At 53.8% G+C, this 22,957-nt stretch overlaps 1 protein-coding gene across 1 annotated transcript in view; it reads right to left on the bottom strand.

The window, feature by feature from the left end:
* UNC13A (unc-13 homolog A) overlaps nucleotides 1-22,957 on the bottom strand; it is a 52,005-nt gene that overhangs the window by 6,416 nt on the left and 22,632 nt on the right. Inside the window, exons 16-41 of the mRNA XM_047094605.1 lie at nucleotides 22,733-22,952; nucleotides 21,888-22,115; nucleotides 20,869-21,010; nucleotides 20,578-20,747; nucleotides 19,664-19,779; nucleotides 18,418-18,581; nucleotides 17,871-18,021; nucleotides 17,486-17,554; nucleotides 17,080-17,169; nucleotides 16,727-16,861; nucleotides 14,810-14,943; nucleotides 13,337-13,422; nucleotides 13,016-13,142; nucleotides 12,155-12,251; nucleotides 11,631-11,774; nucleotides 10,532-10,615; nucleotides 9,909-9,986; nucleotides 9,598-9,686; nucleotides 8,988-9,140; nucleotides 7,166-7,289; nucleotides 6,245-6,250; nucleotides 4,479-4,517; nucleotides 3,251-3,280; nucleotides 1,799-1,855; nucleotides 1,349-1,429; nucleotides 334-481 (exon numbers count right to left, since the gene is read on the bottom strand). Of these exons, the coding sequence (XP_046950561.1) occupies nucleotides 334-481; nucleotides 1,349-1,429; nucleotides 1,799-1,855; nucleotides 3,251-3,280; nucleotides 4,479-4,517; nucleotides 6,245-6,250; nucleotides 7,166-7,289; nucleotides 8,988-9,140; nucleotides 9,598-9,686; nucleotides 9,909-9,986; nucleotides 10,532-10,615; nucleotides 11,631-11,774; nucleotides 12,155-12,251; nucleotides 13,016-13,142; nucleotides 13,337-13,422; nucleotides 14,810-14,943; nucleotides 16,727-16,861; nucleotides 17,080-17,169; nucleotides 17,486-17,554; nucleotides 17,871-18,021; nucleotides 18,418-18,581; nucleotides 19,664-19,779; nucleotides 20,578-20,747; nucleotides 20,869-21,010; nucleotides 21,888-22,115; nucleotides 22,733-22,952 (2,962 nt within the window). The remainder of the gene's footprint in view (nucleotides 1-333; nucleotides 482-1,348; nucleotides 1,430-1,798; nucleotides 1,856-3,250; nucleotides 3,281-4,478; nucleotides 4,518-6,244; nucleotides 6,251-7,165; nucleotides 7,290-8,987; nucleotides 9,141-9,597; nucleotides 9,687-9,908; nucleotides 9,987-10,531; nucleotides 10,616-11,630; nucleotides 11,775-12,154; nucleotides 12,252-13,015; nucleotides 13,143-13,336; nucleotides 13,423-14,809; nucleotides 14,944-16,726; nucleotides 16,862-17,079; nucleotides 17,170-17,485; nucleotides 17,555-17,870; nucleotides 18,022-18,417; nucleotides 18,582-19,663; nucleotides 19,780-20,577; nucleotides 20,748-20,868; nucleotides 21,011-21,887; nucleotides 22,116-22,732; nucleotides 22,953-22,957) is intronic.

A 22,957-nucleotide genomic window follows, 5' to 3' on the forward strand; every position in this document is an offset into this window, starting at 1 on the left:
CCTGGACCCTGCCCTTCAAAGCCGCGTCCCTTGGTGCTTTCAGTCGCTCCCTGGTCCTGGCCTTTCAAAGAGGTCCCGCCCCACAGCTTTCAATCCCCTCCTGGCCCCGTGATGTCATAGATTTTCCCCAGGAAATGCCAATCACCTCCTGGCCCAGTGACGTCAGAAGTCCCGCCCCCACGAGTTGTGGCTCCCTCACTGGCCCGGTGACCTCACGGAGCTCGCGAGCGCCGGGAGCTGGTCAGTTGCCCCGGGCCGTGACGTCACAGAGGCGAGTCAGTGGCAGCCTCGCTGGGTAGGGGCTGGGTCGCCGCGCGCTAGGCCGCCGCTTACCCTGGGCCGATTGCGTCTGCACGAAGGTCTTGATGAGCAGGTCGGTGGCCTGCGTGTAGAGGGACAGGGCGTAGCGCAGGGACTGCAGGTCTGGGCTCTTCTCCAGGAAGGTCTTCTTGAGGCCCACGCCACCTGCGTGGAAGTATTGCTGCGGAGGACGGGGTGGGGAGAGGTGAGACCAGTTGGGCAGCCCCAATCCGCCCTCCCCAACTCCGCTGCCCTCCGGTGGTGACGCGCCCCGGATGGCCTGGGGGCCCTCAAAACACCCAAGTCGTGCTCTCCACTCCCCGACCTCCAACCCTGTCCCAAATCCACGGGTGGGCTTCCGGCACTCTCAAAGTAATACCCATGCCTCCCGCCTCTCCCCAAGCCTCTGTGGCCCCAACCCTGCAACCTCCCAGGCTTCTCTCCAAATGTCTTCCCCAGAAAGTACCTGCCTCGGGGTCTTTGCATTTACTGTGCTCACTGATGGGGAGTCCCCCCCCCCACTTCAAACACCCCCATTTTGCCATGGTGGTCTTCCTCTGGGTAAGGTCTCGACGAGCTTTCCCTGACCACCCTCCTTACTGTGTTGCGAACCCTGTTTCACTATAATTCTCTGTTGCAGCAAAAAATGTCTTCTAGAGTAATTTTCATGCTTTTTGTGTCATGGAGACCACAGTGTTCTTGCACGGACTGGTCCTCTGCCTGGAATGCTTTGTTTGCTTTGCCTTGTGAACTCCTACGCATTCCTCAAGACCCACCTCCCACATGCCTTCTTTCAGAAAGCCCTCGCTTCTCCGTTCCTGGGCTCCCTCAATTCCCATCCTCCCTTCTACCCGGCCCTGACCCCACAGAGCTGGGGCTGTCCCCCCCCGAACCTAGGGCTCCTCGGGGCCCCGCCATCAGCCAGCCCGGAGCTGACAGAAGAGTCATCAGGGGGTGTTTGTAAATTGGATACATTGAGGTGGGTTCAAGCCTAAGTCACACGCTCCGTCTGCTCCCCCTGGGATGACACAGGGGTGGGAACTCTCACCTTGATGGTGTCCAGGGCCAGCTCAACTACTGCACACTGCTTCGGGGTCAAGCTCTTGGCTTCTTCTCGTACCATGTGGTCCTGGATGGATGGAGAGAGGGCCCGGGTGGGCAGACCCACCTTAGGGATCTGCCTGTCTATGGGCCTCATCCCTGTAAAACTCTGAGGAGTTGGAGAGTGGGTCTGTCTTTTCATCACGATGTCCCTGGTGCCTAGCATGTGAGTGGCACCCAACAGGGGCTCAATATTTGTTGAATAAACGACGTGTACCCTTGATCAAGCTGTATCTGAAGCCGAACTTTGCACATCTTTCCAACACAGTGGAGCAAATCAATTATGCTTCCGTCAGTCTGAGCAGGGTTTCTGTCCCTTGAGCATGTCACCATTCTGGGACCTCTCCCCCCAGGAAGCTTCCCCACCCCAATCTCCTGCCCCCACCCCTGGCCTCACCTTGAGTTTAGACAGCTGACCCAGTTCTTTGGCTGCATTGAAGATCATCTGGGTTCCCTGCAGGTAACAAAGAGTCACAGCCAAGGTGAGCGTGGGGGTCTTCCAGACCAATCCCCACAGCCTTACTGACACCCCAGCCCGGGACACGATCTTAGTTTTTGTCCAGAGGCTCTGGGCAGGGCAATGGTTGTGTCCCAGGGACAGAGGCCTGGAGCTTCCCCCTCAGAAAGCGCTGAGGAGGAGGTGGTGACTTTGTCCTTGCAAATCCCAGTGTGGGCGCACTACCCACCCTCTCGCCTCCCTCAGGACCCCAGGTTTGTGGGACAGAGACGACAGAATGGGCAGCGAGGGGCCGTGGGTGTAGGGAGCCGTAGAAGGTGTTTGTCGGTATGGGATGGGCTTCCCAGCCCGAAGTCGGGGGGTTTTGAGAAAACTGGGGGATGGGCTCTAGTGACCCCCGCCCCCAGCCTTCCCCGCCCCCTCCCTGGGCCCATTCCCTGTGTGGGCGAATTTCCCCAATAATCTGGGTGGCCGTTAGTCTGACCTTGTAAAGGGAAGAATCCTCCCCACCCACACACACCTCGGTACCCATCCCCCACCCCACCCAAAACAGACACCAGCAAGATGGCATCCTGGTTATGGCCCCGATGAGCCGGGTGGGCCTGGGTTCAAATCCCAGCTCTGCTGTGTGGTCCTGGGCAAGTCACTTAACCTCTCTGAGCCTTCCCATCTAGTTGGGGGACATCGTATCCACTTCACGGCTTAGCTGGGGCTCAATCTGTCTTTGTTCGGTGTTCGCTGTTATTATCATTTGGTCTCAAGGTCATGAGCAGTGCTGGGGGCAACGGTCCTGCCGCCTCCGATCGCTGTGCTGGGTGACCTGCGGCATGTCCCCGGCCTTTTCTGGGCCTCAGTTTCCTTCCCTGGTTAACAGGGGCACCTACGCTAGCTTGGGGGATGGGGGAGGCCTAAGTGTCAATGAGGTAATGAGTCCCGCGTTTACTGGGCCCTGGGATGGTCCGGGGTCCTGAGCAGGGCGAGGCAGGGAGGAGGGCCATTCATAGCTGTGATCTTTGGAATCGTGTGGAGGGTCAACCAGCTGGCCGATGGGAGCTGGCCCTCCGGCCACTATTACTGTTGTTATTTTCATCCTGGCTGTCGCTACTCTTTTCATTCCTTGTCTGTGATGACCGGAGGCTGTCATGAGGTACAGTGACTCAGGAGCCCAGCCGTCTGGTCCTTGGTTCCCCCTGCCACCCCCTCCTCCCCTCCTGCCTCCCCCCCGCCCGCCGCCCCTCGCGAGCAAACCAGACAGACAAAGGAAGAAGAGACCACGGATGGGTTCACAGTGCGCCCCCCGAGACGGCACAGACCACAGAGGTGGAAGGAGGCACGGGGTGGGGAGGGGGTGGGGGGGTGGGAGCCAGACAGACAGTGACGGGCTGGTCTTACATCTGAGTGGCTTGGCAATTTCACCCTGCCCTGTGGAGAGAATCAGGCGGAGGTCAGAGTTTGGGCGGCTGATGGGAGGGTGCTCACTGGGGTTTCCCTGCCCCCTGAAAGCACAGTTCCACTCCCCGGCCCACAAGCTGCCCTCCCCCCCCCCCAGCTCCTGGGTCTAACGCTGGGTCCCCTCCTCAGCTAGGCACCTTCCCTCGTCTCCCACTGGGAGCTGGGGGGCTAGACGCCCGGACTAGCCAGGAGGCTAGAACCAGCCCGTCACCTGGGGACAGCCTGCCCAGGGATGAGGCGCCTTGGGGAGGAGGAGAGAAGAGAAAGGGCTTGGGTTTCTCTCCTCCCCCAACTCCCAGGACTCTTCCCTGGGAACCCTGGCTCTCAAAGAAACGTACTTCTAGGTACCACAAGTTCCCTCAGTGTAGAGAAACGCACCCAAGCACATCCACGCAGGTGCAGAGAGTTTATGCCCCCTCATACACACACACCTGGATCAGCATACAACACACACACACACACACACACACACACACAGCTCACACACTAAAATACACACGTGCACTCCCAAACGCTTGCACACATGTGCACAATCACACACATCAACTCACACACTCTCACCCCCACACGGATGCACTTGCATGTAAATGGTGCCCCCCAAAAGGGCTACATGAGTGAGTAGGGAAGCCCTACAACCCATGTTCATGTAGCAGAGACCCCTCCTGTGTGCTCACAGGGATGACAGTTCCTGCGTGAATTGCACAGCAAGGGCAACTGTTCATGTGCTGCCACAGCTCCCGTCTCCTTACAACAAACACCCGTTAGAACAACAACAAAATCTACATGAACAACAAGGCATGTCTCGGTCGAGGGCCGCGGTCCAGCGTCTGGGGCGCTTCTTGAAGCCACAGAATTTCAGCGGAACCCAGCGCTGAGATAAGCTCTCCGGGTCTTGTTATGAGAGGGAGGGAGCTGTTTGCATACGTCTGCGTACACATTTGCCCACACGTGCACCCAGACTCCAAGCCATGTCCCTGAAGAATCAACTCGTCTCTGACTCTTCTGGTTTTGTGGGAGTTGGTTAAGACACCTGCCTTTTACCTGTGATCCCCAGCTGACCTTCCTGCCCATGCCAATGAACACACACACACACACACACACACACACACACACACACATACTCGGACCCCAGAGCTCAGGACCTCAGCACAGATGAGGCCCTCATTACCTTTTCTAATCCCTTGCCATGTTTTCTCAAGAGGGTGCCCTGCAGAGACAATGTCACAGGGTGATCAACCTGGCAAGCCATGTGGGGTGGGAACCCGGGGTGATCACATATGTACTCATGGGGACAGGAGGTAAGGGGCATCTAATACCACACAGGGGGCTGATGGCTGGGTTGCATGTGTGTGTGCCTCAATGATCAACTCTTAAAGGCTGTAAGAGAGTCAGAGAGACAGGGAAGAGAAAGAGAGGAAAAACAGAAATACAGAGCCAGAGAGAAAGAAGTCACTGCCAAAATATAACCCATTTACGTTTACTGTATATATGAGGATCTTGTTACTTGGGTCAACAGGAGAACAAATGGGCTCCAAATTCAGACAGGCCTGAATTTGAAACCTGACTCTGGCCTATGTTTACTACGTGGCCTTGAGCAAGTGACTTCTCCTCTCTGAGCCTCAGCTTCCCTCATCTGCAAAATAGGAACAATAATATCCACCTCACTCAAAGGGTTGTCACGAAGGTGGCCTGTAACATCAGCTATGAGGTCTGGCATACAAGGAATCATCAATAAATGTGAATTCCTGGCCCCCTGGGTGGCTTAGTCAATTGAGTGTCTGACTCTTGGTTTTGGCTCAGGTCATGATCCCGGGGTCATAGGATCAAGCCCCACACCGGGCTCTGTGCTGAGTGTGGAGCCTGTGTGGGATTCTGTCTCTCTCTCTCTCCCTCTGCCCCTCTCCCCTGTTTGTGCTCCCCCCCTCTCTTTAGCGGGGACAGAGTGACTCCCCTTAGCTCCTTGCTGCCACCAAGTGGTTACAGCCAAAGATCCAGACTGCAGCCACCAAGAAGTGAGACGAGTACGTGCGAACTTTGGACAGGTGACATCTTACGACGACCTGTCTTGCCCACAAAGGGAGATCTCTGCCCTCCTATGTGTCTACATATTGCCTCCGCCAACAATAATATTAGCTCTAATTTTAGTGACCACACAGCCTAAGCTAGTCACGGAGATGAGCACTTTAATGCATCATCCCATTTGGTTCTCACAACAACCCTCAACAGAGTTACTGCAGTGAACCCCTTTTTCCAGACAAGGAAGTGGAGGTTGAGAGGTGAAGTGACTTCCCAAGGTCACAGAGAGAGTGGCTGGGCTGGGATTTGACGCCAAGATGGCCTGACACAAAGTCACGGATGCTACCTCCCACCTGGGTGCCTGGGCATGTGCCCGGGATTCATGTGGTCGTGGGGTGGGACTGGGAAGGCAGAGGTGGTAGGAGGGTCTGCACTGAACAGCCGAGTGGGGACCCAGATGGTGAGGGCCTGTATTTTGGGAGGCTGGTACCAGTTCAGAGCCCAAAGGGGAGGTCAGAGCGACTCCGTCGACTTTTAACCTCCTTCTAGCTTCAGGGAGAGACTGATACCCTGCTGGAGTCTGAGAATATGGGAGGAAGGGTGATTTCCAACTAAAGGACGAGGTCAGATGTGAAGGTCCTGGGCTCAGGGTTTGGGGTTTGGGAGGCGGAAGGTAGGTCCTCTCTGCTTATAACGGGGCGGGGTGGGCGGGCGTGGCCTCCCTCCCTCCAGGCCCCGCCCCCTCCCCATGCCCCGCCCCAGACAGACACAGGCACATCTAGGCGGGAGGTGGGACAGTGGGTGGGGGGCCGGTGGGTGAGGAGGGGGCGCTGGGTGGGGTGGGTGCAGCCACGCGGTGGGCCGAGTCCAGACACAGAGCGGACGGACAGACAGACGGACAGAAGGGCCTCTACTTACGATCATCTGTCAGCCGCGATGGGGGCGGGGCGGTGGGGGAGGGGGGAATAAGTCACCATGAGTCTCCCAGGAAGGTCAGGGAGGGGGCGGAGACGGCACCGAGGGGCGGACCCCGTGCCCCTGCCCAGCCCAGAGGAGGCAGGCAGGTGGTCGGAGGTCCGAAGCCTCCCCCACCAGGGTTGCCTCCTGGTGGCCCTGCCCATCCTCCCCAAGCCCCCCTCCTGTCCACCCAGGAATGCCCTCTCACTCCGTGCTGTGCCATGAACCCGTGTGCCATTGCTGTCCTCAGGCCCCCACGCCTCCCGGGAGGAACCCACTCCCAACCACGCCCCACTGCAGAGGTCTCGGGTCCCCCACTCCCTCCTGGAAGCCTGATCCCTGGGGATCACGATCTCTGGGCTGTTCCCAGAAGGGTTCCAGAGGCATGACCCTGGTCTCTGGATGAATGCTGACCTCTGCTTGACTTCTCTGACCTTGGATGCTCTCTGTGACCTCTGACTGACCTCTGGGAGCCCTCTGTCTCTGATCTTTGAAGTCCATGGTGTCTCCCCTCCTTGTCTCTTGATTGACCCCCCAAGGGCCCTCCGATGAACACACTGACCCATATGCCCTGTGTGATCCATGGATGGCCATGAGCCCCAAACTGACCTCTTTGTTTTCTGGGTGACCTCTGACCTTTGTAAGCCCTCCTGACCCACGGGCGGCTTCTATGTCCCCTTAGACATCTCTTAACTCTACTTGACCTCTTTTTATATATCTGACCCAGGCATGACCTCTTTGACTCTTTGATGACTTTTGACCCATGTATGACCTCTCTGATCTTTGAATGGCCCCACTGACCTCTGAGCCCCAATGCCTTTGGCATCAAGTTCTCTGGGCTCCCACAGGGGAGGTGGCCCAGGGATCCCCTGTGGGCCTCACCGTCTGGTCGGTGAGGGGTGGCAAGACGATGGTCTTCTCCATGGTGTTCATGACCAGCTTCCATAACTCCTTCAGCACCCGCTTCAGCACCGTCTTCTCGCAGATTTTGGCAAAGAGAGTCAGGCTGGAAGTGAGGGGCAGATCTGAGAGACAGCCCAGCTGGCCCTGAACCCACAGAGCCCCTTTCCCTCAACAAATGTGGGAAAGGACTCCATGGACCCACCAGAGGGCACAGAGCCTCTACAGGGACCCCTGGATGGTCAGCCTGACGGAACTATGGTGTATGATACATGTGAAGAGTGAATGGCAGGTGGACAGGCCAGCAGGGGCCGGACTGGAAGGGGACTCAACACCTGGGAGGAAGGCCTGGGCCTTCGGATGAGGGCAGTGGGGAGCCATGGAGTGTTCGAGAGAGACACAGCCAGACTTTCCTGTTGGAAAGAACAGAGTGGGGGGCAAGCTAATAGGAAGGCTGGAGACTAAGGACTGTGAGGGGGCTGGGGCCATGCTCAGGAGAGAGAGGGAAGGGGAACGATGGGAAGAGGGAAAACAACAGGGGCGCCTCGGTAGCTCAGTCAGTTAAGCGTCCGACTCTCCGTTTCGGCTCAGGTCACGATCTCATGGTTTTGTGAGTTCGAGCTCCACATCGGGCACTGTGCCGACAGCGTGGAGCCCGCTTGGAATTTGCTCTCTCCTTGTCTCTCTACCCCTCCCCTGCTCACACTGTCCCTGTCTCTCTCAAAATAAATAAATAAAAGTTAAAAGTTTTTTGGCAAAACAAAAGGAAGGAAAACAACAAAGAATCCGTGATTGGATGTATGGGGATCGAAGGAGATGGGGTAATCCACTATGATCCACCCAGCAACTGACCCACCCATCCAAACTATCCCTCCCCCAACTTCCTTTAATGGCCCCTCCATATTTTTCCTTCCCCCTTCCTCCCTGGCTCCTTCCCTCCCAACCATCCTTCCACCCATCCATCCATCCATCTTCCTATCTCCTTTCCTTCCTTCTTTCCATCCTCTCATCTACACTTCCATCCACTTATCCTTATTTCAATCGATTGATCCATTCATCCATCCATCCATCCATCTTCCTATCTCCTTTCCTTCCTTTTTTTCCATCCTCTCATCTACACTTCCATCCACTTATCCTTATTTCAATCGACTGATCCATTCGTCCATCCATCCATCCATCTTCCTATCTCCTTTCCTTCCTTTTTTCCATCCTCTCATCTACACTTCCATCCACTTATCCTTATTTCAATCGACTGATCCATTCGTCCATCCATCCATCCATCTTCCTATCTCCTTTCCTTCCTTTTTTCCATCCTCTCATCTACACTTCCATCCACTTATTTCAATCGATTGATCCATTCGTCCATCCATCCATCCGTCTTCCTATCTCCTTTCCTTCCTTCTTTCCATCCTCTCATCTACACTTCCATCCACTTATTTCAATCGATTGATCCATTCGTCCATCCATCCATCCATCTTCCTATCTCCTTTCCTTCCTTCTTTCCATCCTCTCATCTACACTTCCATCCACTTGTTTCAATCGATTGATCCATTCGTCCATCCATCCATCCATCCATCCACCCATCCAACCACCATCCACTCACCCTTACAAATATTTCCTCACCAGTCCTTCCGATCATTTATCCACCCATCTTCCCATCCTTCATACCTCCACCCACCCATCCAAACCATCCAACCGCAACCCAGCAAACATGCCCCTAGTGTCCCCTCCAGGTCAGCCCTGGGTTTCTGAGGTCCCATCCCTGACACCCCCTGGCCGTCTCAGTCCACCCAGCCCGACTCACTTGCTGTCCAGCAGGTCCATGATGGGTTGCAGTACATTGTCAGCGTCCTGGGCCACGCTGCTGCAGGCACTGGCTGGCACGTTGCCCGTCCCCTTCACCTGGCTGAGGATGTCACCCATCTGCTTGACACACTCCTCGATGTGTGGCTGGAAGCTGGGGGCACAGGGGGTGGAGCTCAGGCCAGGCTCTCCAGGCCTCCCAGAGAAAGGGTCAGATGAGGCCTCAAAAGCTGACCCGTGGACCTTGATGTTTTATCCCAAGCATCACGGAGGCATGGCATATCACTGAGCAGGGGAGGGGATGGTGTGGAATAGCAGAATTGGGCACTGTGCTGAGACATTTACTTGCGTTGTTTATTTCATTGCACAGTCCTACCCAGGCACTATTATCATCCCCACTTTATAGATAAGTAAAGTAAGGTTCAGAGAGGTTGAATGACTCACCCAAGGCTATATAGCTAGTAAGTGGGAAGCCAGGATCGAACTCAGGTCTAACTCCAAGCCTGAAGTCTTCACCACTAACTACATCTGCTGAGTCTCTGGATGCCCCAGGCTCAGAGGTCTGGGGGCTGCCCCCTCTTGTCTGCTCCCAGCCCTAGAGGTGCCCCCACCTGGTAGCAAACACCCGGCTGAGCTCGTCCAAGACATTGTTGAGTTTCACCTGGAGCTCCTTCAAGATGTCACTGGCCTCAGCATCTAGCTGAGGAGGGAGAAGGGACATTAGATCAGGTTTACAGAGCATCCACATAAGTGGGGCATTTGCCCATCCAACCCAGGGAAAGAGATCCCAAAGGGCTGGGGAGGAAACGGGCACAGATAGTGAAGCTTCTTGCTTGGGTTTGAGGGAGTGGTTGAGCTGGAATTCATCAACAGCCTGCAGGGACACAGGGGAGATGGTGACCCTGCCCAGGCCTCGCCTTACCTCTTTTCCTCCCATGGCTTCGAACATCTTCTCCAGCTGCACTCGGAGCTGCTGAGTGTTGTTCATGAGGATGCAGGGCTGGCGGTGCAAAGAGAGCAGAGATTCAGGACTCAGGATCCCTCCCCAGAGCCTCCCCCACCCACTGCCGGGGACCCCGGGATGGTTTCAGGGTCTGGGTCCAGAGAAAGCTGGGGTCCCATAGGGTCATCTGAGAATGGAAGACAGCCTTGGGATCAGATTCCTGGGAATGTTGGGGAGGACGGTCTCTGGGGATTGGCAGGGGGAATCAGGGCTCAAGTAGCTCCTCCCCTGAGGGGGGCTGGCTTCTGGGAGTAGCAGGAAGGGGAGAGTTCTTGTCACACACCTATATTCTCCTACGTGGTCTCAAAGCTTTGCAAGCTCACATCCATACACCCTGAAGGTTTCATTCACAACAACCAGACAGTGACACACTGAAGGCACGTGCCCTCACCTCCAGATCCCCTCAGACACACACAGCCAGGTACACGGACACACACAGTTGGACATACACAGACAGAAGTATCAGAGCCCAGGGAAGGATGAGCCCTTGGGGGTACAGAATGGGGATGGGAGGGGACAGGACAGGGACCCCCAAAGGTCACCACTTTCTCCTTCTCCTTGGAGCAGTAAGAGGCGAAGTCCTTGGAGATGATGTCTGCATACTGGAGGAGCACATTACTGATGGTCTGGGGAGGATACAGATGTGGGGGAAGAACAGGAGCTGGAGTTAGGCAGGTTCATCAAGAGCCACTAGTGAGATCAGGGATGAACCCAAAGCCCTATGAGCACTCAAGACGGACCCATTTGATGGGCGAATTCTCCACCCAGGATGACCATCACAACCAAGAGGAGACACCACCCGGTAAAGATGATTATTTTATGTAGAGCCAGCTTTTTCACAGAGCAACCAACCGTCACACTAACCCAGCTCCAAGCATGAGCGTGACTCAACCCCAAATGGAATCCCAATTCTTACTTGCAGTCCTCAACTTCAACCCAGCCTAAAGCCAATTAGCTGGAACCCTCAAACCCAGTTGGACGGTCTTGACTTCCAAACTCACCCCAAGACCCACCCAAATTCTACATAAATCCCAACACTCACTCCAACCTCAATGCCAAATGGAATCTCAATCCCGATAGTAACCCTAAAGCCAATCCCAACTTCAACCCCATCTTCAACCTTGACCCCAGCTCCAAATTCAACTCCAACTGTAACCACAACCCTGACCTCAACCTCAACCTCAACCTAAACACTGTCCTCAACCACAACTCCAACACTGATGTCAACCCCAACCTCAGTCCCACTGATATCACCAATCCCAACTTTGACCTCAGTCCTAGTCTTTTTAAAAATTTTTTTTTTCAACGTTTATTTATTTTTGGGACAGAGAGAGACAGAGCATGAACGGGGGAGGGGCAGAGAGAGAGGGAGACACAGAATCGGAAACAGGCTCCAGGCTCTGAGCCATCAGCCCAGAGCCTGACGCGGGGCTCGAACTCACGGACCGCGAGATCGTGACCTGGCTGAAGTCGGACGCTTAACCGACTGCGCCACCCAGGCGCCCCTTCCTCAGTCCTAATCTTAACCCTGCCCCTGACCTGGACCGCAATCCCAATCTCAAGTGCAACCCCAACCTTGACCCTATCCCAATCCCATCCCTCCCCTGGACTGCATTCCCAACCCCACCCACACCCCCGCACCTTGGCAAAGCGCCTCATATAGTGCCCCACGATCTGGGGGTCAGGGCACTCAAGTTTCTTGATGATCTCAAAGCTCTGGTTGAGCTGGGAGAAGACGTCCACCACGGAGCAGGAGAACAGAGCGTGCTCTGAGGTCTGCTGGAACTGCAGGGGTGGGGAGGCCATGAGGGAAGAGAGGGGTCAGAGCCAGACAGTCCCTAGAGTCCAACCCTCCCACTCTTCATGGGGAAAGCCAGAGACCAACTGCCCTGGGGTGAGATGGACACTGTGGAAGGGTGACTTAGAGGTGGACACAGAGACTATGGATAGAGAGAGTGGGGCTTCCAGCTGGACGAACTCTTTCATTTGTTGAGTGAACAAAAAACTTTCAAAATCATGAACAAGATGAAGACGATAGTCACCTTTCAGAGACTGGCTTCATCTCAAGGGCAAGTTTTGCCTCCATATTGGATCCCAATGGACCCCAGAGGGAGCAAGACCACTGTGGGCAGACTAGGGGCTTGGTCATGGGTCAGTCTCCTCACCCCATCCTTCTTGTCTCGCTCCAGGGCCCCATGCAGGAAATCCCGGGACACCTCCTCATTCTCATCCAGCCACTGGATGACAAAGGGCTCAAACCACCTGGAACAGAGAGCAGGAGTGAGGTCTCGCCACCTCTTGTCCCCTGGCCCTCTGCTTTGCCTGGTTCTGGATGGTACTTGGGCAGGTCCTCCTCTCCCTTGAACTTACCCTGTGGCCTCCGGTGGGGGGGCTACTCCCTGCTTCCCTACCCCACCAGGCCTCGGTTACTTCAGCCATGAAATGGACCTCATGACCACTGTCAGAGAAAGGCCCATACTTGCAGGAACCATGGTTCAGATAAACGACCCATGGGTAAGGGCATTTACTCTCTGGGATCCCATTACCTGGACAACAGAGGAGTATCTATCCCACAGTGCTGCTGTGAGCGTGAATGACACAACGTATAGTAGGTCCTCGGTAAATGGTGACCACCATCCTGCGCTCCAACACAGCCCGTGAGTCAGACATCCAGAGTTCAAATCCTGGCTCCGTCACTTATTGGATGTCACCTTGGGCAAGTCCTTCGGCATTTAACTCTCCATTTCCTCATCCACAAAATGGGAATTATAATGCTCCCATCTTATAGAATCGTCAAAAGGATTAAATGAGAAAAGGCACATAGGACTGCTCAATGCAGTTCCTGATACTTATGAATATTAATTGGGCTATAGGAGTCCATAGTCTAATGGCTGAAAATAGAGAATACTAGGTTTGCACCCCACTGTGACCCTGATGCCTAGGGAACCCTGAGTAGGTCAGCCCTCATCTCTGGGCCTCGGTCTAGCTGTCAGCACTACGGTTCTGGCCTGGGGCAAGGGACTTACGCAGGGTACTCAGGCACGCGGTCCTTGAAGGCAGGAAGCTCTGCCACATACTCGTTATATAGCCACTTGACCTTGAAGTGTAGGTTCATGTAGTCAGCACTCTTACACAGGCGATGCTTGTCATGCTCTGGTAGGGGGAGAATGGACGTGGCTCAGTCAGGAAAGTCTCCACCTTCTGTCTTGGCAGCACCATCACAGGTGTCCAACCTTAAGCTTGAGGGTCCAGGACACTCACAGCCTTGGAGGGGATACTGAGGCACAGCTACCTACTGTAGCCAGGCTGGCAGACATGGGAATTGTGTGTGGGGGGGGGGTACTTACCCTCCATGGCATACTTCATGTCCTGGGCAAACAGGTTCCACATCACTTCAGCACTGATTTTACCCACGTTCAGCTCCTGGGGAAACCTGGTGAAGGTCATGGAAGTATGAAACCTTGGCAGATGGAAGCAAGATGGCACAGGCTGCTTTGGCCTTCTGACCCAGAGGGTAGTGCAGGACAGGCAGAGGGATCTGGATTCAAGTCCCCTCAAAGCCACTGACTTGCTGAGTGACTCTGAACTGAAGCCCTGCTTCTCCCTGAGTCTCCATCCATCTATCTCTCCATCCCTCCATCCACTTATTCACCCAGTCATCCATCTTTCTACCCACCCATTCACTCACCCATCTGTCTATCCACTCACCCATTTCTCCATGCATCCATCCATCCATCCATTCATCCATCTCTCCATCCAATCAGCTATCCATCCATTCCTTTATCTACCCATTCATCCTTCCACCAATCTATCCATTCATCAACCTATTCACCCATTCAGTATATCCCCATCCCTCCATCCATCCATCCATCCATCCATCCATTCATCTCTCCATACAGCCATCCATCTCTCCATCCAACCAGCTATCCATCCATTCCTTTATCTACCCATTCATCCTTCCACCAATCTATCCATTCATCAACCTATTCATCCATTCAGTGTATTCCCATCCCTCCATCCATCCATCCATCCATCCATACAGCCATCCATCTCTCCATCCAGTCAGCTATCCATCCATTCAGTCATACATATCTCCATCCATCTTCCCATCCATCCATCCACCTTTCAGTCCATCAATCCCAAATCCCTGATCTTAACTGAATATCTAACTAACCAAGAGATACTGGCACACCAGAGTTAAGAGCCCCTCTAGCACTCAGGGATAAATAAGACACAACAGTTCATTCAGCTAACATAGATGAAAACTCTACAGATACATAAATCCATATAAAACTGTGTACATATTCACACACAATTACACAATATGCAATATTGTATATTGAAGTGCATTCCACAATTGTATGCATATATACAATATACATTTAAACCCATAGGCCACAACTATACACAGAATTACATCCACACACAAGATATAATGCAATTTAAATGTAAAACATTTGGTAGAGTATTTAACACACATTAAATACTTGAACAACACTGCTTATTGTTATTTACGAGCCTACACTATTATAAACATATGTACACATTTTTATTCACAAATCAACATGTACAAAATACATATCCGATTATACCAGTGATTGTATACATACACACAGTTTTATGTTTCTGTTTATAAATTATGCCATATTTCATTCAGGCACAACCACACCTACAGTTGCCTCCACATACGCATCATTTTATGTGTAATTAGACATGATCGCCTTTACACATAAGACACAAAGTTGTGTACACACACACACATACACACACACTATAAACATACACCTCCAGATAATTAACTGCACGGATGCACAACTCACTGGTTGAGGCAGGGAGTGTATGAATTCTTGTCTTCCTCAATGATGGACACTATGAGAGTGATCAGCTTGGACCAGAAGTCAAGGTTCTTGATGCTGGGTCCCTGTTCCTCTGGGGGAACTTCTCCTTTCTTAGCCTGGAAGGGGCAATGGAGAGATTGGCCAGAGGGGTCCAGGGGTGGGTGCCTCAGTTAGTTCATTATTGAGGGGTAGGAGGTTAGTGAGGAAGGGGCCCTGTTAATAGTGTGTGGTTCAAGTGGGAAAACTGCATGAAAAGGAACTGAACTCTTGTAAACTGGTCTAAACAGAGCTCATGTCCCTGCAGCTCAACAAAGCTTAATTAGACTCAACTCATAAAATTGAATAGAACTGAATTTAGTTGAAAAAACCTGAAGCCCATGAAACCAAATGGAACTGAAATGAATGCCAATCAGGCCCACTTAGCTTAACAGATGGAGGTTCTCAGAGTTAATTCAGTGAAACTGAACTCGGGCCAATTACACTGAGTGGAGTGGAATTAAACTTAACTGGATTGAATTAAACTCAAATGAATCCAATTGGATTGAACCTAATCAACTCATCCAAGAGCAACATCATCCTAAGTCAAAATAATGGAAATAAATAGACTTGAACTCAACCCAACCTAAATTAATCTAATTCAACTCAACCAAGTCATCCCAATCCAACTCTACCTACTCAACTCAACCTAATATCCTCAGGCCAGCTCAGTCCAACTGTAGTCAGTCAATGAAAATGGATGCAGCTAAATTCAACTGAAACAAACCCAACTCAACCCAACTCATTTGAACTCAACTATACCCAAGGCAACAATCCAGCGTATCCTAACTCAAGTCAACTCAACCCAGTCGAGAATAACTTCAGTTCAACTGAATAGAAAAAAAAAATGGATTTTTGCTCCCACTCAGTTCTGCTCACTAATTAGCCAAGAGCAATTTTAAGTCACCTGAAAAGAAATGAATGAAGCTGAACAGTTTATAGTTAAACCAACTCAACCCAATTTAATCCACTGCACCTCAACCCAATTCAATTCAAAGTGACTTGATTTCAACTCAAGGGAATGTAAATGAATGGAATGAAATAAAATCTCTCTAAATTCAGCTTATCTTATCTCCTATCAGAAGCCCAAGGTGAGGGGCACCTGGGCGGTTCAGTCGGTTGAGTGTCTGACTTCGGCTCACGTCATGATCTTGCGGTCTGTGAGTTCGAGCCCCGCATCAGGCTCTGTGCTGACAGCTCAGAGCCTGGAGCCTACTTCGGATTGTGTCTCCCTCTCTCTTTGCCCCTCCCCTGCTCATGCTCTATCTCTCTCTCTCAGTCAAAACTAAATAAAACATTAAAAAAAAAAAGAAGCCCAAGGTAAGGTAGGGGTCACCTTAGCTCCCACAGACTCTTGCAATTCCTCCACCCCAGGGCTAATCATCCTAGGTTGTGAATTTCCGATGTATGCATCTTTCCCTTCTAATAAGCCATGAGCTCCTTGAAACCTTATTGACAATCCTGGGACATTATATGTGTAGATAAACACATATTAAAAGATCTCAAATAAACTGACTTGAAATGGCCCAAACTGAATTTTACTCAAAAAATTCAATTCAACTCAACATTTAGAACACTGATTCTATCCTAGGCACACTGTATGCCTAACTCAACTAAATTCAGCTAAAACTGAATTTATTGAGCATCGATTGTGTATCAGGTGCCAAGCACTTACCTACACTTTATCTAAAGGTTGCAGTTCATTAAATCTTCTCTTCAATCCTGAGATATGGGTTTATGACCTCATTTTACAGAGGGAGATACTGAGGCTCAGTTAAACCGCTTGAGAAGGGGAAGATCTGGAACTTGGTCAGGGCCTGGTTGGTATCCCCTATTCCTTTCTGCTTTATCTGGGGTCCTCACCGGATCTGTCTGGTATTCCCGGCTATAGAGTTCATGACAGTTGTTGAAGATGTACTCATAAGTAGAGTTGAGGCAGGCTTTCACGCAATCTTTCACCACTTGGCTGGCTCGGGGTGGGCTCTGGAGTTCTTGCACCTAGAGGGAGGGAGACGGGCACGAGTGGGCACAGCTGGGACAGGAGGTATGCAGGAAATGGCTACAAGTAGTTATGAGCTTAAGGAAATGTAGCAGGATGAAAGCAGAGGGTCACTGAGAAAGGGCACATTTCTCCAAGAGAAATGTTACTCGGCTAGGAGCTAAGAGTCCTGGAGAATGCCCCTTGGAGAGCTAATGGCACCGGGTCCCCTTCTTACCTTCATCCGAAAGAAGGTGATGCTGGTGAGAAGGTCCACAGTGGATTTGAGGTCCTGGAGTCTCTCTGGGCTGCTGGCTGGGAAGTTATTCTGTTGGAAGGGAGAAGAGAGGTTGGATTATGAAGAAGGCTGGGTCGGGGTAGAGTGTTTTAGGGGAAATACAAGAGCTCCCAAGTTCCAGGAAGTGGGTGGGGGGTCCATGAGAACACCTTGAAGCAACTAGGGTGGGAGCTGGTTGGATGCACCAAGCACGTTGGGCAGGTGCTGCCCATCCATGTGCGCACATGTCAAAGGAACACATTCCACGTGTTAAGATGGGTCCTCCCATGTGCACACCTGCCGGGAGCTCTCCCTTCCAGGCACACGAGTGTAGGAGCAAGCAAGTCATTATGGGTGCACTTCTCACCCGATACATGGAGAGGTCGATCCGAAGGGAGTTGTGCAGCTGGTCCAGAAGCTTGACAAAGCGCTCTTTCTGAGGAGGCAGAGGAGGAGGATGGACAGAAGCAGGGACATGGGGGGTCGAAGCAGGGACATGGGGGTCGAGGTGGCTGCCATATAGGGTGAGTGCTTACTATACACTAAGTGCACCCCATCCATCATCGAAATGGGCCTTCACAATATCCATTTCCATTCTATGAGAGGTAAACTGAGGCTCAGAGAGGACAAGTGACTGGTGCAGAGTCACAGAGCAAGTCAGGTCCAGATTGGAGACCACGGAGTCACACAGGGTCCGACCCGCACAGGGTTGGGCTCGCCCTCATCCCCCAGCCCCGGTCCCCGGGACTGACCCCAAAGTTGGAGGCAGCGAAGCGGTCAGAGGCGGACACGTTGGTGGAGGCGGTGGTGTGCGCGTAGTAGGCGTTGATGTTGGCGAGAAGGGTGCTCATGACGGCGGGCACCCCGGGACACATGTACTTGGAGGAGAGGCAGGCAAAGTGGCTGGTGGGAGGGAGCGGGAGCAACTGCGCTTGGCATCCAGCCAGGACCGGCAGTGTTCCCCCCAGAATGCCTCCAAGACAGCATCTGTGAGGGACTCCCTCTGACCCCTCAAACCATTCCCTCTGCCTGATTGTGTCTCCCAAGTTTCTCTCGGTCTCCTCTCTGGGTTGCCCTATCTCTGCCTCTAACTCTGACCCTCACCCGGTCACTTTAGCTGCCAGAAACTGCGCTTTCCTAACCTCCAGGGGATTACAGGATGCCCACCACACCCACGTCCTCTCTGGCTCCTTCTCTCAAAAACCCTTCCACCCCAGATCTGCCAGTGTCTGCTAGGGAACCCCCTCACCCCGGTTTCCTGCACCTTGCCCTCAAGTCCGCCCCAGCCTGCGGCCTCACGTCATGGCTTGGTAGATGGACTCGACGCCGTAACGCATGGCAAATTCATCCACAATCTCCTGGGCTGTCTCATCATAGTAAACCTTCCAGGCATCATCACCCTTGGCATCTGGGATCTTCACAACCCCGTTGTTCTGCACGTCTGTCACGAAGTGGAACAGGTTCTGCCACCGAGAGGGAGAGGGCATCGTGAAGAGTGCAATGAGGCACAAGGGGTCGGAGACCCCAGGCTGGAGGCAGCTTACATCATCCATCCGTTTGTTTATTCATCTACGCTGATTTATTCATTTATTGATTGATTTATTCATTGATTCATTGATTCATTGATTTATTGATTTATTCATCTACGCTGTCATCCACCCGTCACCCATCAACTCTCGCAATTACCAAAACATTTCACCAATCCACTCATCTGTCCTTGTAACAATTCAACCACACAACCATCCGTCTGTCTGTCCGTCCACTCATCTACCCATCCATCCACTTGTTTACTCACTCATCCATCAATCCAAATACTCCAAAATCTACCTATGTACTCCTCTATCCTTTCGTACATTTATCCGTTTGTCCTTCCATCCAAGCATCTATCTAAACATCTGTCTGCCTGACCATTCATACACTCATCCACCCACCCAACCCATTCAACTACCCAAAACTTCCCCCACGTGCGAATCCTCCCTTTTAATAATTCGACCACACATCCGTCCGTCCCATACATCTACCCACAACTTTGTCTATCCAGCAATGCATCCATCCGCCCATTCAACCATCCATCATCTATTTACTACCCATCAATTTATCCACCCATCCGTCTTTCCACCAATCCGCCTATGCAACTGCCCCAAATCCACTCATCTCTACTTTCAATAGTTCAACCCCACATCTGTCCATCCGCCCATCCTTTTATCCACCCATTATGGATGTGGCCATTCAACCAATCATTTATTCACTCAAAAACTGAGTCATCTCCAGGAGCCCCCTGTTCGGGTCTGGGACGGGCGAAACACCTGGAGCTGGGTAGTGAGAGTCTGCCTGGAGGTCAAGGAGGGCTTCCCAAAGGAGGGGGCCCTGAAGTTGGATGGAGAGGGAGGAGTTTTCCAGGCAGTAGGAATGCCATGGGGGATAGTCTTTGAGGCCCAGAGAGTATGGATGGCGTGGCTGGAAACAGGAAGGTGGAGCTGGGGTGGTCAGGGATGGGAGGAGATCGCAGTGAGCTGTGAAGGCAGGGAGGGGCGTTGGGCCTCACCTCGTGTAGACAAGTGTACTGGACATGGTAGGGGGCCACCTTTTCCTCGCCTTTGATCTCCACACTGATGTGTAGCCGGATGGCACCTGATACGGCGGACTTGTCAGTCCGCTTGTCTGCAGAACAGAAGGGGACCTCTGCATCAGACCTTCCCAGCGTAGGGCTGGGATATTCTAATGTACGCATGACGGTAGGCCAGGAGTCATGACCCTGAAGTTGAGACCCAGGTATCTCTTCTCAGATCGGCTCTCTGGGCTTGTGCCTCTCCCAGTAGCCTAGAACTCACTAGGCCCCGTCTCTTCCTTCAAACTAGGATTCCACACCCTGCTTCCTTGCGCAGATTAAATTCCCGAGTCTGCATCTTCTCTTTAACCAGGAGCCCTAGGCCCTGCTTCTCTCCCAGACTGGGCTCCCCAGCCCTGCCTCCCCTATCAGATCAAGATCCCCAACATCCACTCATCTTAGATAGCATTCCTGGGTCTGCGTCTCTCTCCTCAGACTAGGATCCTCAGGTTTTGCTTCCTGCCCCCATCAGACTGGGCCTCACAGAAGACCCTTCCTCCCCCATCAGACTGGGCCTCACAGAAGACCCTTCCTCCCCCATCAGACTGGGCCTCACAGAAGACCCTTCCTCCCCCATCAGACTGGGCCTCACAGAAGACCCTTCCTCCCCCATCAGACTGGGCCTCACAGAAGACCCTTCCTCCCCCATCAGACTGGGCCTCACAGAAGACCCTTCCTCCCCCATCAGACTAGGCCTCACAGATCCTGATTCCCCCATCAGATTGGGACACACAGACCCTACCTTGTCCATCAGACTGGGCTCCTAGACTACCTCCTCCTGACACTGGTTCCCCACTTGGGCCCCCTGGGGCACCCTCCCTGTCCCCTTGCAGGACACCACCCATGCTCACCCAGGTTGTACCACACGTCCATCTCGCCGCTGAGTGTCCGCACCTCGATGATCGTCTGTCCCAGGAAGTCATCGGATTCCCTCTTAAACCGCTGCTTCACACGGGATTTGATGTCATCATCCTCGTCCCAGACACGCACCTTGATTCGGTCTGAGGAGTTGTGACATTCACTGCGGGGGGGGGGGGGGAGGGGGAGGCAAAGGCTGGGGTCAGGTGGCTGGTCTTGGAGCCCCTTCGGCTGCTCCGGCAGGGAGTCCGCCTGGGCGGCCAGGGGTTCAGCCAGGCACTTACAAGTGGAAGTTCTCCTCCCACACAGGGTTCAGGTTCCCATAGATGGTTTTCGTCCGTTTCTTGGTCTTCCCAACCTGGACAGTGACATAGGGGTCACTGGATCCCGTCTTGTCCTTTGCCTGCAAGCCCTGGGCACAGACCACTGGAAGACACACAGGACAAATACAAATACGGGCTCAAGGAGTGAGGCGTACGGAGAAGAGTCACTGCCACAGGTTCCCTGTTGCTTACTGGGGACACCTGCGACATGGCCTGAGGGCTTTGTTCTGACCATGGGAGCCCATGGGGACACCCACAAGACAGGAAGGGCTTCCTGAAGAGTTAACACCCCCGGAGTCCTCGGCTGATGCTGGATGGGAAGGTTGCCCTGGGTCACCCCTGGGTAAGACATTCTGTACATTGTCCTCCTGAAATTTCCAGTAGGATTGAGCCTACAGTTGCTCTCAGAGCCGCCTATTTATTGGGGTCCCCTGCAGGGCTCCTTCTCTTCCTGCGCCCAGACTCCTGTCTCCACCCACACTAGGGCTTCCTGGGGCCACCTTCTGGATACCCATCTGCCCCGAAATCCTCATCTTGGGGTCTGCTTTCAGGGAAATTCGAACGAGGTTGGGCATGGATGAACACCCGAAGGCCTCCACCCGGGCAGGACCCTTCTGCCCCCAGTGGTCAGCACTGTCCCCCAGTGGTCCTGATCGTTGACACCCTGTGTAGGGCTCCTTCCGTCCCAGGCTCACTTCTCAACTCCCATGGCATCACCCCCTAGATAAACAACGTGCCCTCAACTCTTCTTCTTGGGGTCTGATTCTGGGGGTGGGGTGGGGCACAAACCAAGACTCATGCAGACAGCGTCGTGCACTCCCATTTGGAGGCACACATGCCCACCGCGGGAGCACAAACACACCTAGGGACGTGGGACAGATATGGACACACTACACACAGCCAAAGGAAGAGCCATAGGAGGGAGCACAGGGGGCTGAGAAGAAGGGACCCCGTGGCCACCCCCACCCCCGCGGCCTCACCAGTGATGCTGATCTTGGCCGACCACTTGGACGTGCCGTCCAGCACGCTCTGCTTGACCGCCTTCATCTGCTGCGTATGCGCGGTCTTGGTCACGGCGAAGATCTCCTGGATGAGCTCGAAGATCTCAGGTTTGTTCCGCTCCCGGATCTTCATGCGGTCCTTGAGCACCATGATGATGTTCTGCGTCCGGTCCTCCGCCCCGTGCTTGGAGCTCTTCTCTGCAGCCCCTGTGGACGCAGAGAGCAGTCACCGTCCAGAGCGCGCCCCCTCACCGGAGTGAGAACCCCAACTCCCACCCCCAGCTTCCTGGGCTGAGGCCAAGAGCACTTAGAGCCGTGGGGGTTCAGGTGACTCGCGCCCCAAAGCTAGAGCTGCTAGAGATTTCGACATGCTCTCTGAACCCTCCTACTCCTTCTCCCCGGAGTACCCACCTTGCAGCGCGAGGGGGCCGCGCTGAACCCTCGCGCTCCACCAGGGCCCCGCCCCTTCTCTGGCTCCTCCCCCCCCTCAGAGCCCCCTCCCTCTCTGAGCCCCCTCTCTAACCCATTTTTCTCCAGGGGAATCGCTGACTGTCAGTAAGCCCACCCTCGGACAGTGTAGTTAGTCCCTGAGTCTCTCCCCACCCCTCTCTGACCCCCTCACGCCCCCTTTCCCCTCCTCTCGCCCCACTCCTGCGGCCAACGAGTCCCTCCCCTGTTCTTGCCCCGCCCCCGCGGAGCCCCGCCCCCGCGGAGCCCCGCCCCCACGGAGCCCCGCCCCCACGGAGCCCCGTCCCTCCGCGGAGCCCCGCCCCCACGGAACCCCGCCCCTCCCCGGAGCCCCGCCCCTCCGGCCCCGCGCTCACGCTGCAGGCAATCTGCGTTGAGCAGGTCCTGGCACTTCTCGTGGCACTTGACGCCGCACTCCGTGCAGCGCATGCCCTGCCGCGCGATGCCCCACAGCAGCCCCTCGCACTCGTAGCAGTACGTGGGCGTGGTGGCCGTCCACACCTCGAAGTTGTGCGGCGTCGTGCAGGAGATGGGGTAGATTAAGGCTTGCAGGGTCTTCTTGTAAACGTGGTTTTTCTGAG

This window comes from Lynx rufus, unplaced genomic scaffold, assembly GCF_022079265.1.
Source record: "Lynx rufus isolate CCGP_SWC_20201006 ecotype Redwood Valley unplaced genomic scaffold, mLynRuf1.p SCAF_4, whole genome shotgun sequence".
In the NCBI taxonomy this organism is placed as follows: domain Eukaryota; kingdom Metazoa; phylum Chordata; class Mammalia; order Carnivora; family Felidae; genus Lynx; species Lynx rufus.